The sequence below is a fragment of the Equus asinus genome, chromosome 24, assembly GCF_041296235.1.
Source record: "Equus asinus isolate D_3611 breed Donkey chromosome 24, EquAss-T2T_v2, whole genome shotgun sequence".
NCBI classification, from domain to species: Eukaryota; Metazoa; Chordata; class Mammalia; order Perissodactyla; family Equidae; genus Equus; species Equus asinus.
The window spans coordinates 51,891,868-51,910,929 of NC_091813.1; the positions used below are offsets into that span (position 1 = coordinate 51,891,868).

The 19,062-nt window shown below is 39.1% G+C and overlaps 1 protein-coding gene across 2 annotated transcripts in view; it reads right to left on the bottom strand.

The window, feature by feature from the left end:
- The window catches only part of GOPC (golgi associated PDZ and coiled-coil motif containing), a 45,366-nt gene extending 34,647 nt beyond the window's left edge, over window positions 1-10,719 (bottom strand). The window contains exon 1 of one of the 2 annotated variants that reach the window (XM_014866126.3): window positions 10,165-10,719. In XM_014866126.3, coding sequence (XP_014721612.2) covers window positions 10,165-10,452 — 288 coding nt within the window. In that variant the 5' untranslated portion in view covers window positions 10,453-10,719. The remainder of the gene's footprint in view (window positions 1-10,164) is intronic. The other variant, XM_014866127.3, reaches the window with a different exon arrangement.
- Window positions 10,720-19,062: the final 8,343 nt, after the last annotated feature.

The window sequence follows — 19,062 nt, forward strand, 5'->3', positions numbered from 1 at the left end:
AACAAGCATTGGAGAGGATGTGGAGAAAAGGGAACTCTCATACACTGCTGGTGGGAATGAAAACTGGTGCAGCCACTGTGGAAAACAGTATGGAGATTTCTCAAAAAATTAAGAATAGAACTACCACATGATCCAGCTATTCCCCTGCTGGGTATGTATCAAAAGAACATGAAAACACGAATACATAAACATATATCCACCTCTATGTTCGCTGCAGCATTATTCACAATAGCCAAGACTTGGAAGCAACCTAGGTGCCCATGAAGGGATGAACAAAGAAGTGGTACAGGGGCTGGCCCAGTGGCACAAAGTGGTTAAGTTCACATACTCTGCTTCGGCGGCCCAGGGTTTGCCGGTTCGAACCCCAGGCATGGACCTACGAACCGCTTATCAAGCCATGCTGAGGTGGCATCCCACATATAAAGTAGAGGAAGATGGGCACAGATGTTAGCTCAGGGACAATCTTCCTCAGCAAAAAGAGGAGGACTGGCGGCGGATGTTAGCTCAGGGCTAATCTTCCTCATACACACACACACAAAAGATGTGGTGTATATATACACAATGGAACACTACTCACCCATAAAAAAAGACGAAATCTTGCCATTTGCAACAACATGGATGGACCTTAAGGGTATTATGCTAAGTGAAATAAGTCAGAGGAAGAAAGTCAAATGCCATGTGATCTCACTCATAAATAGAAAATAAAACAACAACAAACAAACACACAAAGACAGAGATTGGATTGGTGGTTATCAGAGGGGAAACGGGGAAGGAGTAGGGCAAAAGGGGTGAATAGGCGCATATTTATGGTGATGGACTGTAACTAGTCTTTGGGAACATGATGTAATCTACAGAGAAACTGAAATATAATGATGTACACCTGAAATTTATATAATGTTATAAACCAATGCTACCGCAAAAAAAAAAAAAAAGAATGGCATATATAATAACAGTATTAACTATGTGCCAGGCACTATTTTGAACATATTCATATTTTAATTCCTAACCCTCACAACAATCCTCTGACATATTTTTTCTACAGGAAAGGAAACTGAAGTGTAAGTTAAGGTAACTTGTCCAAGGTCATTACAAAGCTAGTAATATATGTAATTACAAACTGTAATAAGCTGTATGAAAGGAACAAAAAGAAGAGAATTAGTGAGGTGGGAGTGTGGCTATCCTTCTGGGAAGTGTTTCGGTTACTATCAGAGCAGCAGCTCTCACACGTCTGTGGGAACTTTTCAGGGCATCCACCAGGCCAAAGCTATTTTTATTATTATTATTACTGAGGTCATGATAGTTTACAACATTGTGAAATTTCAGTTGTACATTATTATTTGTCAGTCATCTTATAAGTGCGCCTCTCCATCCTTTGTGCCTACCTCCCAACCCCCTTCCCACTGATAAACACTATCTGTTCTCGCCAAAGCTATTTTTATAATAAAAACATTACCTGCCTTTTTCACCGTGTTGACATCTGTACTAAAAGTGGAAAAGCAATGATGAGCAAAATGCTGGCATTTTAGTACAAGTCAACACAGTGGCACCAAACCGTACTAGCCGTCACTGTACTCTTCACTACTATGCACTCACAGTTAAAAAAAAGTTCATTTAAGAATGTCCTTGAAGAAGCAGGAAAAATTATTAATTTTTAAAAATCTCGACCCTTGAGTCCATGTCTTTTTAACATTCTGTGTGATGAAATGGGAAGTATACAGAAAGCAAGTCCACTGCACATGAAACCATGCTGTCTCAAGGCAAAGCACTTATGCAACTGCCTGAGCTACAAAACGGAACCTTTTTTTTCTTGGAACACCATTTTTATTTGAAAGAAGAACAAACTATGGTTATTAAGATTAATATATTTGGCAGACATGTTCTTGAGAATAAAGTAAATCTGTTATTTCAAGGAAAACAACAGCATTTGTTGCCAATGATAAAAATTTGTGCTTTCAAGTGAAAATCAGAATTTTAGAAAACCTGAATCCATCACCATGAGCATGATAGCTTCCCGAAACTTACAGATTTGTCTGATGAGATTGGCAATATTAAGAAGTGTGATTTTTTTTTATATTGTATAAGATGTGCCCACATTTGGAAGATCTGCATAACTCAGCAAACCAATATTTTCAAAATGATCAATGCATAATGTTAAAATCACGCCTTGGTAAAAAGATCCAAAGACTACAGAGAGACCAATGCTTTTGTAACAATGTATGGAAAGTTCATTGATAGAGTTTCAGATTCCACATTGTAACTAACCTTTAAGATAAATGGCCTTTTACTATCAAAGAAGAATATCCACAATTATCTGAACAAGCTATTAAAGTACTCCTCCCTTATCCAACTACACAGCTCCATGAAGTCAAATTTTCTTCCGCTATGATAACCAAAACCACATATCACAACTGTCTGAATGCAGAAGCAGATGTGAGAATCCAGCTGTCTTCTATTAAGCCAGATATTTCAAAAAAATTTTTAAATGTAAAACAATGCCACTCGTCAACTAAATTTTTTTGCAAATAGTTATTTTCCATTAAAAATATTTACATTAACATGTAATGCCTTATTCCTGATATTTTTAACAGATATAAGTATTTAAAGTTTTCTCAGTTTTAATTTCTAACAATAAATATCAGTAGATATAACCCATATGAAAAAAAAGCTCTTTGGGGACCTCATTTTGCAGAATGTAAGGGGTCATGAGATCAAAAAGTTTGAGAACTGTTTTCTTAAGAGTTTCCGAAAGGAGGCCCAGGTGGCGTGACCATATAGAATAAGAATAGTAAGACATGTCATTGGAGACACAGCCAGAGGTCAGATCATACAGAGCTTGTCAGCCATAACAAGGACTCTGAATTTTATTCAAAGTCCAATTGAGGAATTTTAAGCAGAATGACATGATTAAATTTACATCTTAAAAAAGATAGCTGTGTGTAATATGGAAGACAATGTGAATGAACCACGGTGGGAAATTTGAAATGGAGATAAGTAGATAAATCTGTGATGTACTTTTGAAAGTTAAAGTACTTTGATGTAAACTGCAAGATGAAGTTCCAAATAACATACAAAATATTTCCTGTTTCCATTTTAACGTTAAAGAACTCAGTTGCTCTCTGCTCAAACTGGAGGTAGGGTGAGGAGAATTAACCCACCCAGTATTTTAGAAATGTTACAAGTACACTAAATCCATACTCAATACTCTTATATAATGATGTTTAAAGTTATTCTTAGTCATAGTTTCAAATTTGTCTTAAAATGGAATATCATGAATTATTAACTCACAAATCATATCCTTGTGAATTACATACCAGCGGAATAAACAAACCTGAAGATTCAGTCATTCAATAATGTGGTGGGCACTATGTTAGACACTATGAATACACGGTCAACAAGACAGACACCACCCCAGCTCTCATGAAACTTGTATCACAGAATTATTGGCAATCTTTGAGGATTGACAGCAGAACACCAGAGGTGTTTCAAATAATTTATGAATTCAAATAACCATTTATTGAGGATACACTGTTTGCCAGGATCTGGAGACAAAAAGATGAATAAGACATGGATTCTGCCCTTAAGAATTTCACTGTCTAGTAGAAAGAGATAAAAATACATTTCCAATTATGATACAGCACTACTATAGAGACCTGTGTGATGTACCAATTCAAAAGGAAGTGAAGGGGGTCAGGCAGAAAGGAAGAGTTTACCTGAGGGTTGAAAGGAGATCAGCTAACACACGGAATAGGGGAAGGGGAAGGAAGGTCTGAGATATGAAAACTGCTGGCAAGTGAGATAGGGATGTGAGTAAGGTCAGAAAGGTTGGTGTCTAATGTGTGAGTTCCAAACTTCCAATTTTAAAAAGGGGCCAAACACCAATTCTGTAATCCACATATAAGTCAACCTGATATTCATACTCACTATTCAATAAAGTTTAGGAGTACTATGGAGAAAAAACAGCCAACTAATTCCTAGAAACCAAAATGGGTCCATAAAAAGAGAATGTCACCCCCTAAAGTCAGCATTCTCAAAGCATTTGATAGTTCAGATTATTTCACATAGTCCTGACCCTCAATGAGCTGACCTCCTAGAGGTAAAGAGATGTGGCAACCACCAATTATAGTACAACATAACAAATCTAATAGTCCAAGTGAGTTCAAGGTGTTATGACAGCCTCTCCCTATAGAAAGCAGAGAGGAGTGGGGCGAGGACTTCACAGAGATGGTGATGTAATTGATGTCTTTAAAGATGAGTGGGTGTTTGATACTGTAGACAAAGGGGACAGAGAAGACATTATACAAAAAACCCTATGCCAAAGTACAGATGCCATGAAAGAGCAGGGCCTATTTAGAGAACTACAAATAGACCAGTTTTACTGAGGCAAAAGCAGAAAGAAGGGGCGACAAGAGATAAGGGCAGACAGACTGGACACTGATCACCATGTCACAGAGTTTGAATTTTAGCCAATAAGTAATAGGGAGGTATAAAAAGAAGAGTGACAGAATCAGAGTTGCCTTTTTTAATATGAATCATTAAAATGAAACATTTTAGAATAATTCTGGCAACGAAAGGATGGTTTGGAGGAGGTAAGAAGCAATTAGACTATGTTAGGAATATGCAAGAAGGGACAGGGACCTGAACCACGCACAATCTTATAAACTCATCTTTCCTGCCAGACCTGCTCCTTCTGGATTCCTTACTTCAGTGAATGTATAAGTCTCCCAAGGCTGTCATAACAAATTACCACTAATTTGGTGGTTTAAAAAAATACAAATGTGTTTTCTCATAGGTCAGGATACCAGGAGGCCAAAATCAAGGTGTTGGCAGTGTGGGTTCCTTCTAGAGACTTTGAAGGAGAAACTGTCCCATGCCTGTCTCCTGGGTTTTGGTGGTTGCCAGCAATCCTTAGCATTTCTTGGCTTGTAGACATGTCACTCCAATCTCTCATTTCATCTTCACATAGTTTCTCAGTGTGTCCTCTGAGTGTCTCTTATCAGGACACTCTCATTGGATTTAGGGCCCACTCTAATTTGGTACGATCTTATCTCCATCCTTACACTAACTACATCTGCAAAGACCCTATTTCCAAATAAGATCACATTCTGAGGTTCCAGGTGGACAGGAATTTGGGGGGGACACTATTCAACCCATTACAGGTTATCAACCAATAGATTTTCCAAACAGAAATGTGGTGTCATCCTTAACCCTTCCTCTTCCTCATCCTCTGCATCTACATAATTATCAAATCCTGTTTCTACTTCTTTGATGAAGATTACCTCCTCTTCTTCATCTCCATTACCATTTTTATTTCAACAACATGCTTGTCTATATAGCAAACTCCTTGCTACAGCACGGGATGAATTCAATTATTACTCTCATTACTGTGCCTCTTACTAAACAAGGACTGCTTGAGGAAGTCACACAACAGGGCACCCCGGTTGTACCATGATTTTATGATAACTAACTCCAAATAAGTCCTCAACATTGCCGGTCCTTCTATTTCCCTAGCCAAGTGGCTCTCACTCTTCACTCTCCTCAAGCTCTTACTTTCACCCACTTTCAGCAGTTGTCCTGGGCTCCTATTTTACAAAGAATAAAGAAGGCTTCACACAAACTCCCTCAAACTCCCACCTTCTGCTCTCATCATCTCTCCCTTCTTCTAAGTATAACAGCTGCCCTTTTAACGTAAGGCCATTCTCTCTAAATGTACTTCGGATTTCATGTTCATTCAGAAACCCTACTAATACTAATTATCCCTCTCTTTCTCTAGAATATTCAAATTTCCCCTCAACTAGATGCTTCTCATTGGCTTATAAACATGTTCAAGCTTATTTTTTCATTTGAAAAATAATACCTCCTTTGCACCTCACACTTCCCCTTCAGCTGTCTTTCCAGCCACATTCACTCTTTCTGCCTGCTTTTCTCTCCACCTCCTCCTTCCCCTACCAGGCATATATGCGTGTTTTTGGAGAGATCAGTTTCTCTAGTTCTGTAGCCTCCGACCCTTTACTTAATCCCTGTACAAGAGGAATAACAATAGTAAACCTATCCCACAGGACTGCTCTGAGAATTAGATCTATGTATGTAAAATCTTAGGACAGAGTCTGGCCCTCGGTAATTGATCAACAGGGTTAGAAATATATTTATTGCTAATAATATCTCACACCCATCTATCTATCCAGCCAAATGACACCTTGGAGTCATCCTGAATTCTTTCATCCCTCCATTCCAATCCATCCCTAGATAGTGTACTGTTACCTCTCAAGTCTCTCTTGTTCTGAACACTTTCCTCCATCTCCACTCTCCTACTCTGCACTATTATCATCTCACACGGATCAGAATAAGAACCTTCTAAATGATTTCCTGCATTCATGTTCCCAAACTCTCTCCTTACCATAGCCAGAGTGAGCTATTCTAACCTCATATCTGAGGTTACTACCTAGTTTAAAACATGTCCCATTGTTATGAGAAAGCCCCCAAATCTACTGCATGACCTATGAAATCATGTAGATATGGTCCCTACCTACCTGTTTAAACTTATTTTATATCTCACTTCTTTTGCCCTCTGCTCTTATGACATATACCAACTTTTTTTGAATTCTTCAAATGCATTATGTGCTTGCCCATCACAGGTGCTTTCCACTTCCTGTTCTTTCTACTGGAGTGTTGAATGATACTTCCATTTCTCTTGGCCTAATTAATTCCTACTCATCCTTTATGTTTTAACTGAATGGTCCTTCCTCAAAGAAGCCTTCCTTGATCTCCCAGAATAGGTTCTCATTACTCTATGCATCTTTCATAGCACTCATCAAAGTTGGAATTTCACAACAAATTGCCCCAAGAAAATCCAAGCTCCATAAGAGCAACGGCTATGTCCACTTTTGCTCTCTATAGTCTCCCAACTGTCCAATACAGAATCTGGCACGTAATTAGTGCTCAGTAAATATACACTGGGTCAGTATTAAACTTCAAGTTCAATGCTGCAAAACAGCCTTACTGCTTATTTAAAGACAGGATAGCTTTAAAGTAGTAAAAGGATAGTACATCATTAGTTCATTATTAACGTGGCTCTGATCAAAGTTAAAAATTTCTTGGGGCTAGACCCGTGGCGGAGTGGTTGAGTTCGTGTGCTCTGCTTCAGCGGCCCAGGGTTTCACTAGTTCGGCTTCTGGGTGCAGACCTAACACTGCTCATCGGCCATGCTGAGATGGCATCCGACGTGCCACAACTAAAGGGACCCACAACTAAAATACACAACTATGTACTGGGGGGTTTTGGGGAGAAGAAGGAAAAATAAAATCTTTAAAAAATAAAAAAGGATAAATTAAAAAAAATTTCTCCACTGATGGTTGTGAATAGTAAATCACTTTAAAAAGAAATACTGACTCAGCAATTGCTGAGGGAAAGGAGGATGTGATAGAAGATGTATTGTTTTGCTGTTATTTTAAAAAAGAGGTAAATAGGCAGAAAATTGTATTTCAAGGCAGAGAGATGAGTTCTTCTAGAGTACTGGTTCTCAACCTTTGTTCTACTCCAACACACCTACTTCTGCTACTACTACCATGACTACTACTACTATCCCCATCAGTACCTGGGACTCCAGCACAGCCGTCACCAAGCGGCTCCCCACAGCAGGAATTCTCAAGCAGGCGGGAAGTATAAGAGAGATGTGAGTAAACTGAAATGGCACTACCTTAAAATATTCTGATATTCTCTGCCCTCCCTTCCCCCTTACTGATCGCCTTCTCCCCAAATATAACTTACAGCAAGAAGCAGTCACATAGATGTCATTTATATTTAATTTTAAAATTCAACCTGTGATTTTTTTGCAGCAAAATTGTTTTCCTAACTATTATATTAATATTAAATGTGGTGTTACCTAAAGACACAATAAATGAGAAGAAAAAGAGTAATCTGGAAGGATATTCAAGACCAATTTAAAAAGAAGTTATCATTCTGGAGGAATCTGTGTCTTGATTATAAAAATATATTATTATAGTAATATGGTTTAAGGTATTAAACTCTAAAACCACTGAACTTTGGTGCACATGTGTTCTACCAAACCATAAGTGGCCTCAAATATTATGTCTTAATGTCAATATCCTTAAAAAAATAGAATTCAAGAAATAAAATAAAATAGGGCAAAAAAGTATGGAAATTTTTTCAAAGATTTCAAGATCTCAGAAGACTGATAACAGTATATGGAGCGACCTCTGAAATTCTGCAGATGACACAGCAGCAAATCAACTTTGAATGGCACTATGACAGTGAACCTCACTCCTCAGCAACAAACAACCGATTCCAGGAACACTGTAGAAACTGCTAAATGTAGGAGGATTAACCTCACAGATCTGATAAGTCAACTGTACCTGAAAAAACACACAAACAAAAAGAGTCACGCTGAGTCCCTCCCCTCCCCATTTTCTAAGATCTTTAAATCAAGGGTTTCAGGCATGTTGAAAAAACATGCTCGCATTGTGATAGGCTAGCATTTCTTATTTGGAGAAGTAACGCCACCTCCTAAGCCAGGACATGCAGTCAGAATATGTAATTATAATTTCCGAAAAAAAGAACATGCATAATTTATTACAGATCTGAATACTTACCTAAAATATTTAAAGATGAAAAGAATTGAGCACCACCTCCTACTTACAGAACAATCCTTTCTCCAAAATTAGATTTTATATCTGACATCAAAATATCACTGTTTCAAGTTTCCTTGAGTCATTTAAAAAATGAATTAGAGATTGTTTCATTTTTTTAAAAGCTGTTTATCCTCAGTTGATACTTTCAGTTGTAAATGATATGGAAGTTCTCATGTGGCAAAAGGTACTCTTGCTGTTATTTAAACCTAAAGTACTATTTCTAAAAACCATCAAATGCAATTTCACTACCTGAGAAAAATATTTTTTTTAGAAATTACCACTAATAAAGAAATCAAGACATTATCATAAGAAGTGTTTAGCTTCCTCTTGGCACTTCCATTCCAACCTTTTAGGTTGGAAAAAATTAACAGTCCTTTCAGGGGAGAAGAATCACAAAATCTCTGATATGCAATTCTACACTAGTCAAAGGTGAATTATCCCACCTTTCTCATGGCAAAGAGAAAGAATGCTAACCACTAAGCGAGGACAGGATGTGTATCTGATACTCACATTGATTTGGATCCAATGGGCACACTCAACCATTACAACTGATATCAATGATGATTTCTTAGGAAATCTAACGTTCAAAGGACTTGGCACATCAATGATTATCCTATTCATATCTATTTACAATGAAAGACCCACTCTCTTATTTAAATTAACCAGTTAGAAAATGCTCTTTATGTAATAATGTTAATCTATCATGATTTCTAAATACTGTAATAATGCACTAATTTAGTTTTCTACACAGTATGGTAAATTTTTTGGAACCGTCACCATCCACCCACACCCACAACCAAGATTACAGACTAAAGCAAACAATCATTCTTCACATACTTTCAAAAATAAATCCAGACTTCGGGAAAAGTAGAAAAGTAAAAACAAAACCTCAATGTTAGAAGTCATTTAAATAATTGCAGGGAGCTCTGGAGGAATGTGCCTGTAATTTAAGGACCAACTGTAAACCGAGAAGGACACTGATACTATTTAGTCTTTATCTCACTAAATTTTCCTAACAGCATTGATCAAATTCCCTCAAATAGTTCGTGCATGCAGGCAATAGCATGTCTGTGTGCAACTATGTGAAACAGTTAAACATAATCAGGACTGCATCTGTCTGATGATATAAATACCTAGTTTACCAATGTGAAAGTAGACCTAAAAACCCAAATGTTAAAAAGTGGGCTAAGGTATTCTTATGACAGAGAATCTTTGAGCTTACTCTTAGGTTTGTTAATGTAATAAGTACAAGTAGGCTGGTATAATTAGTTCCTGTTTCTTCCTCACAGAGACACTAGGAAAGTGGATGACTCGAGGAGACGCATACGTCGATCTACACTCCTTTTGCTCCTCCAACCTCACTTGACTCTTTTCCTTCACACGTACACACACACGCTCCCCCGTCACATTTGAAGCCCAGGTGCATAGTGAGCAGTTTTCTAGGGTCGTTTCACTGGTGCGTTAAATAGGATCTGATGACTGGGGTCGGATGCCACCCCCTCCAGTGCCCGCAACTCACCTCCAGTTTGTGGTTGATTTGGGACACAGTCTGGGCTTTGTGGCAAAGCTGCGCAAAGCAGGAGCTCAGGCTGGTCATCTTCTGTCGCCCCTCATAAGTGATGTCCGCCTGGTCCGGATCGATCTCGCCCAGGAGCAGATCCACATCCACGAAGGCCTTGTCGAACTCCTTCTCCAGCACCTCCAGCCACCGGAACATGGATACCCCGCCAGCGGAGACCCCCACGGCGCAGGAGGCGCCCCCTGGGCCCCCTCCGGCTCCTGCCGGGCAAGGGCCGCCCGTCGACATGGCGCTGTCTAGGGCCGCCCCCAACTGCTGCGGACCCCCGCCGCCCAGCCCGCGCGAGAGGAACTGATGGGACTGCGGGGACCCCCGCGCACGCACGTTCCTCGGGTCCTCTGCCTTTCCCTCGCGCAGCTAACGCCGGCAACGCGGCCCCGCAGGGGTAGGAGCAGCGGGACTGTGGCAACGGCGGCGGCGGCACACGGAAGACTCAGGCCGTCCCACCTCCCGGCCCGCCTCCGCTGCGCATGCGTAGCAAAGACCCAGGCGGGAGCCGACGGGCGGGACGAAATGGGCGGGGCTAGGATGCGACCTTGGCCTATGAAAACTCTTTGCTTGGGACCGGCCCGTCAGCGGCCATATTGACAACTGGCAAACTGCAGCTTGAATCTCCGAGAAGTCGAGGCGCATGATGTCGGGTTCCAAGTTGGAAAGGCTCGAGGAGGAGAAGGGCGTCCCCGTCGCAGAGAGCAACGGCTGCCGCCCGTCTGACTCCACAGTGGGCGGGGCCTGTTAAAAGTAGTCCGGGAAAGTTGTCGCGGTGTCACCCAAGGGGCAGGGAAGGGAGAGTGAGGAAGGGCGGTGTGAGCATGCGCAGTGGCCACGTTTTACCTTCTGCGTTCCACTTCCTGTTGAGGGTGGGGTGGGTGGACTCATTGGCTTTTCCTGATAAACCAGGCCCTAAATTTCGGGTGGAAACTGTTCAGGGCTGCATGTTGAAGGACAGTGGCTGACCAGGTTTTGCTGAATTAATACGATACCTTTTGTGATTAAGAGGAAGCCTTGGGTTCAAGTCTTAAACCTTGTCTCATGTTAGCTATGCCAACTTCGTTGTATTCTTTAAGCTCGAAGCCTCAGTTTCCAAAATTTACTTCACTCAGTAATAAGGTAAAATGCTTAGCCTCAGTGCTTGGCACTTGGTATTCCTTATTATTACACCACAGGTCATACATTTCCAAAGCAACTGCTTAAAAAGGTGTACTTATTTCAAAAACTGGTACAGTGCACCCACGCGTGACATTTCAGAAAAACAGAATTATGAAGATTCATATGTTCATAAATATATCGAAGGCAGAGCCCATTGGGGACACAAAAATAAATGAGACGTGACCCTTATTCAAGCAGAGCTCACAGGCTAGTGAGTCTAACCCGCATAGCTACAGCTTTAATTTGAGTTTTGCAGTACCCTTGGGAGTGTTTAGCAACTGCCCTTTACCATTCCACTTACTCAGTTTTAACCCTCTTCTACACAAGAGTAGCCCAGTCTTGCAAAAGGAAGGAGAAACCAGTCTGATTAGAGGAGGCTGGTAGAAACTCTCTCTCCTGCATTGCCTAGGGGACTGTTTTACTGGCCGACTACAGACTTTTCTATGGTGTGTTCAAGGGACAGACTCTCCCAGTTAATCGCCACCAAAGCCAGTACTTTGTGCTCCTCGCCAACGCAATGCTAATGAGGAATAAGAAAACATAGCTTTAGTTTGCTCTCTGGGTACTGCAGGACCAACTGGTTAACGTCAGTCAATAAAGTCCTTTGGCTTCAGCAAACTTAGCAAAACTAACCATGAGATCCTTGCCTTGAGCTTAAATTGCCACCACCATACCGGTTTTTATACACAAAACATAACGTAAAACTAAAGTTTGCATCTTCCCCGTTCCCTTCCAAATTAACTCTATTTCCACATTTCAATATTTGCAAGAACGGTACAGCTACCACGTTCCCAGCCACTTTCTCTATACATAATATAGTTAGCAATGCATTTTCAGGAATTTGAAGTAAATAATTTAATATTGGGGGGAGGGCACATACACACAATCCCAATAATAGTAATAGCTTTCACTTGTTGAGTGCATACTGTGTTTAAGCAGTGTGTTATAAGCTTTACCTCTTTGTCCCTCACAAAATCCTGTGAGGATGCTATTATCACTTTTTTATGAGTCACAGAGAGCTTAAGTATCTTAGTAAGGTCATAAAGCTAAAAATTGACTAAGGTGAGATTTCAATCTAGATGTCTTTTTCTCCAAAGTCTTAGCTGTTAACCATGGGGTATATAAGGAGGAGGGAATTCATTTCTTCTTGTATAAGTTGTCAGTACAATAAATTGGCAAATCAGGGCAAAAGCTTTTTCAAAAACAGAATTTATCCCTAGTTATAAGCCATATACAAGTCTCTTAATATATAAGAAATATTACTTAAAAAAATTGTAATATTCATTTACTGTTAGTTACCACTCTTGTTAGTTTATGTGGACTACACTTGAAAATAAATTTCATTTCTTTAAGAAAAAAGTACCATTTAACTTCCTGCTGAATTGTGTGTATACAACTGAAATGGATTTTAAGTGCTTATTAGTTTTTCTGTGCTCTGATCCTTGATGAATACCCCCATTTTCAGAATTGTAGAACTCAGCTCCTTTTCTGTTTGCAGTCTTTACAACTCCAACAAATCACGCCCTCTGTGTCTCCAAATACTTTCATCTCATATTGTCCCTTCTCGTTGCCACACTGTGTACCAGCTGCCACATCCCTCTGTGCTTGCTATCTTGGTACTGACTATTTCAAATGCTCATGAAGTGCCCTGTGTGTGGACATAATCCTTTGCCAACCTTGATTGGGGGTTTGCATTTCTGCAAGTCACAGACTAACAGGGACATGAAAAGCAGAGTTTGACGTTCAAGTGCTGCCCTCTGCTGGCAGTGTGCTCTCTTAGACATTTACTGCCTTATCTTGACCTACTCTGGAATTTGGAATTGTATGTAATCTCAATACTTGTGGGATTTATTTTCCTAGACATAATGAAATCTTGATACTTCTGTTTGTTACTGCATTGGCAGAAACTTCCAATAACTGTTTCATGAATCATGCTTACATGATTAAACATTTCTAGTATAACTTAAATGCCACAGTCTTGTTTTAGGAACTTATCCCGAGAGTTTTACCGCAAGGTATTACTAAGAATAAATAGGGAGGAGACTGAGGAACCTGGGGGAAAAGGGAAGATGCTAAACATCTCTCTGGTAGGTACTGGCAATTAGCTGTAAGGTTAGAGTTCAAACATTAATTGCAAAGACCCTGAGGTGAATGGCCATAGAAGATGTGCCTTGTACTGGAGAGGGAGACTGCCATTTATTGGACTCTGTTTTGTACCAGGCCCTGCACTAGGCTTCACACATTTCATTTACTCTCCAACAATCCTACCAGGAAAAGGAAAAGGTAGTCAGTGCTGTTGGTTGCCACAAACAGTTCTATGATGAATAAAGAAAGCCAAGGAAAACCCATTACTGTTTTACTGGAGCAATGTGGGGAAAGTCTGGGGATATCATATATACGCATATTATTTATATTTATTCATATTTCCTAACAATTTGAAATTTTGTGATAAACATGCTAAAGAAGTAAGTTTGGACATTCCAAGGTGCTTTATTAGCCTCATTCTCCTGATCATTTCTTTTATACACACTTACAGAACAACTGTTTGCTCTCGTTCTTAAAACTTGAGAATTTTGTTGCAGTGATTTAGGATTAGCTCAGACACCTCTTCCTGGAAGCCTTCCTTTTTCTCCTCATTTGGAGCTATGGATTCCATCCCCGTTTAGTTTCCTGCAAATACCTGGTATAGCATTTATCATATATGTTTTGGAGCCCCTTAAACTGTGAGCTCCTTGGCAGCAATAACTGTGTCTTGCTATCTTTGAATCCCAGGTCCTAAAACAGAATCTGGATGATAGTAGGAATGCTGAAAATATTTGTGTGGTCAGTTCAATAAAGATAGTACAACAGTGTTATCTAAGAAATTCTAAAAACAGTCACTTTTCAAGACATACCTTTGATACTTGCTAGAGAGCATAGCTGAACATATTTTTATATGGGCTCAGGGGTTAGAAATGTCTATAAGATATATATTCCTTTAAATTCCAAGGAATACTTCTCCTAACCTAAAAAAAAAGTTTATTTAACAGTGATCTGGTCGATTTGACTCATAAATCCAGTCTAATTTAGGCTTCAAGAATTATTTTACCTAGTCCATAGTTAAAATTTATGAGATACTATGTTTTGTATGGTGTACCCAAACCTAAAAACAAAACGTAACAAAAAACAGTTTTAGAAATCCCTATTACTCTATTTTTATTCCCTCTCACTCTCAAAGACGACTATGACTGCTTTCCCACTGTCACTGGATCTGCATTCTTCATTTACTCTTTCCCACAGCTCCAGGTTTAGTTCAGCATTATCTAAAACCACCATTTATCAACAATGGTATCAGAGTTTACTCATCATCAATTCTTCCTCTTTCATCCACTGTCAAGTCACTGTTTATTTCTCAGATTGTCAGACTTTACAGATCAAACATAGACTCCCCCACGTCGGCCTCTGTCATTTATATTTCCTATAGATTAGTTTTATAAGGGGCCCAAAACAATTGCATTCCAAACACCCTTTAACATTAATTATCTTTTCTTTGCACTTATATTAAAAAGTATTGGAATACTTTAAATGATCTCTTTAGAATCTTTATAGGCTTCTAAATGAACAAATCAGAAAAGTAGAGTGAAGCAAACACAAGCCATGTCACAATAGTTGTTGGAAATGAAGTTGTTTGGTCCCCAGTTAATTGTAACTTACTCAGAACTCACTTGGCTTTTGTGGTCATGGTGAGCAAAAGGAGTGAGGGGAAAAAGATTTCTATAGTGGGCATTTGTCACTGCAAATGAGAGACTGTCTGTATTTGAACCCCCTTCCTCTGCTTAAGGAATTCCTTACCGTATGTGACTTGAATATTGGAAATAGAGTCCTCCTCCCATAATGAGCCAAAAAGGTCAGATAATCACTTTCCCAGCTCTGCACAGGCATATGACCTAGGCTCACCTAACCAAAATCGTCCACCTGAAATTTTTAATGTGGAGATAGTGAGGCAGAGATTGGCAGAATTCTTCTTGGCAGGGAGTAGAGATGGGAGTGGGGGTAGCAGCATCCTTTTTCAGTAGCAGCAGTGCCAGCAATGGTATCCAATTTCTGGTTCAGTGGCGGAGGCCAGGGCATCTGTATTCTGTGGTGACACTAGACTGATATGTGATTTGTCTGTGATTCTGGCTATATAGCCTTCCTTTATTCTTGTCTATTTCCAAATCTGGTTCTCCAGGCATTCCTACAATTCTGTGTGTTACCCAACTGTCTTTCAGTAATTCCTTTTCTGCTTAAATCAGCCAGATTTGTTTCCACTGCTTGCAACTAAGAACCTAAACTGATACAACTATTATTTATTGAAATCCTCTTTTTGCCCATGGACTTGACATGCCTTAGTTTATTTCATCTGTTTCTTTCTGTAAAATGGAAATTATTTCCCCCATTTTTATCTTCATTCTATAGAAGAAAAAATTGAGATTAGGAGAGATGAAGGAATAGAAAAATTTATTTTTTTGTTTTACTTTAAACTTATGCTCTTTTTGCAACATTCTACAGAAGAAGCAAACAAATTAAAAAAGAGTTATATTCACAATTTTTTATTCTTTAAATTTCTTTTCTTTAAACTCGGAAAGATATTTTCATAAATTAAAGTCTTCTGTTTAGCTCTTGGTTGATCAGTTTTATAATAGGAATCACAAGCCAATGCTTCTGCACTCAAGTCAGGGAGAGTTTGGGTTAGTCAGTTGCTTTTCTGGAATTCTGGTTTCTTGTCTGTAATGGGAACTTGCCCTTTGCTTTTAATAAACCAAAGAAGGCCAATATCCGTTGCACAGAGGCACACATTGGTGTTTATTGCAGATTTTCTTACCAATGGCATTATTGACATTTTGGACTGCATAATTCTTTGCTGTGGGGGCTGTCCTGTGCATTGTAGGGTATTTAACAGCATCCCTGGCCATTGCCCTCTAGATGCCAGTAGCACTGCCTACCCGCCCCACCCCACCCCCAACCTTTTATTGTCATCAAAAATGTCTCCAGACATTGCCAAATTGCCCCTGCTTAAGAACCACTGGGTTATAGGAAGGAAGAAAGGAAGAGAGGGAGAGAAGGAGGAAGGAAGGGAGGCAGAGAAGGGGGGTAAAGATATAGAAGATAAGAAAGCAAGTCAGGGAGGATCCTGGCTTGAGAATCTGAATGAAGACATAAATCTAATTCAATCCGAATTCAAATGCAAAGCATGTTCCTAGAGCTTGCAATCTTTCCTGTGCTGAAAGACTAAAGCTAGACTCTGGGCTGTTTTTGAACAGAGTTGCTGGGTGAGTTGTTGAGTTCCCTTGCTGGAGAAAATCACTCATTTTCCTTTACTCTTTTTCTTACCTAAAGAAGCCAAGTAATAATGATCGGATAAGGTGTTGTTAAGTCCTTTTTAGAGAAAAGAGAAGTGTGCCTCACACTTAGCCTTAGGGACCCATAAGCTCAAGAGCTAAAAACACAAGCTAAATGTAGGGAACTTTATACCCATGGCCCTTAGTCAACATTTGAAAACTCCAAAAGTCAACAGAAAGTAAGCTAGAAGCTGAGGAATGGTGGCAGCTTTTGTGGCTGCTTCATAGCATAACATAACTGCAAAGGGGCCTGTCACCTCCAGAGCAGATGCAACAAAACGTGCACGTTGTTCGAGCACTCCGGCTACACCTTTCTATTACACTTTCTCTGAAGTTTATAGTCTCAACAAGATTTCGCCTTCTACCTGAGAAAAAATTGACTTCTCAGATTAACCCTAAATAAATAGATGTGGTCCGGGGAACAGATGAATCTTTTATTCTTCAAAACATTCTCAAACTTTTTATGATCAAAGTTATTTATATTTATAACGGTAAAGTCAGGAAACAATCTAAAAATCCAACACTTAGAAAGTAGTTAATCAAATTTAGACAATACTCTTGATGGACTATTAAATGTTTAAAGTTATATTTATGAAGACTATGAAATAATATGGAAAAATATTATAGTGAAAAGTGCAGAATATAAAGTTGCATGAGTATGTTTGCAACCTGGTCAAACAGAGTTATTCATAGTGTAAAATAGTGATATATTAGAGATAATACCAAAATTGCAGGAAAGTTATAGAAATACTATGGAAAAGAAGAAAAAATATTAGTGTAATTGCAAGGCTTAGTCAAAGAAAAGGGAATCCTGTGGCCACCAACAGAGGATAGAAAATGGAACTCATCACTGTACTGAATAACAGAGAAAAATCAGCTTTCATTGATGGCAGATGAGAGGATAGAATTTTGCCAGCAATTCATTCTGAGTAACTAAATATGAATTTACGTTTTTAGCAACACAGGAAAAAAACTAGTGATCAATGAGTATTTCTCTTCGTTGTTTCAAAGCCTAGGCAGAGAAAACAAAAAATATTTGATCTGGAGACAGGATTAAAATTGATTCTTTTCCCTCCTTGCTCTTTTTTTTCCAAATTTTCATTTATTGGAATTACTTTGCTATTTGAAAATCCTAAAAATTAAAAAATAATCTTATTAGACAAGAGAAATAAATAAAGTTTGTTGAAAATCAGAATATTGACAGAACACAAATCTCTTATCACTTCTTGTCTCTGATAGTAGAAGAAAAGAAAACAGAGGGAAAACAATCAGAAAAGAGGAGTGGAAAAGTCTTTTGGGAAATGCACACAGAAATCCTTACTCTGGAAATAAAACGAATTGATTATCAGATGAAAGAAAATTTTGGCTTCAAAATGAAAATTGTAGCAAAGAGAGGTAAGGTCGAAGAGGAGATAAGAGAAGCTTTTGAATATTAGAAAGGGTTTCTTTAGAGCAATCGGCTGAGGCCGACCAGCCTGGGGAAATTCAGGTCTTCCATTTGGGAGGAGAGAGCTTCTGTATACAATCTTTTGCTTAAAATGCTTTCAAATTCCTCACCAGGGGAGACCACAGCAAGACAAAAAGCCACAACAAAAGAGCACCCAGGACAAATGAAACTTTCCCTCTTCAGTCCGTTTTCACAACCAACAAGTTCCTCTGAAGAAACTAGAGGCCTTTTCTCCCATTATTACAAATAGATGTCTGATTCTCATTTGAGTCAACAGATTGTTGAATGACAAAAATGTTTTCCAAATATGATATTTGGGTAGGTCAAGTGATAGATGAATTGAGCATGTTATCTGTGGCTCTCTCTCTCCATTGTTTCACCCAGCAATAAAATGTTACTGAAACAACAATAATAAATGGAAAACCTGCCCATTTTCCCTTACTAGTTAACGTGAGAAGAAAACACCTACCTGTTGCAGTCCTGCAAAAATGGTTTTAATATAGGGTCACAGAAAATTCAAAGGTTTTATAGCCCGCTGTAAAACGGCTCTTTGTCTTTTCCCACTAATTCCCTAGTGTCACATTTAACAAAACAAGGAAACTACAGATAATAGAGGTGTTTGCAGATTAGGCTTCCAAGCCATAAATAACATAGGGTTTTGCTCACCTACAAATATTAAGGCAGCTTATCAATGTTTAAGCTCCTTCTTCTTTGTCATGGTTGCTAACATTTTAACCCGGGCAAATTGAGAATTTTTTCTTACCTGTCTTCTTACATTGACAGAGTACACATTCATAAGATTCTATTATCAGATTTCATGGTATAAAGAGTGAGACATCACCTACACCCTGGCCTGCTACTTGAGAGGCCCTGTTTGGGAAA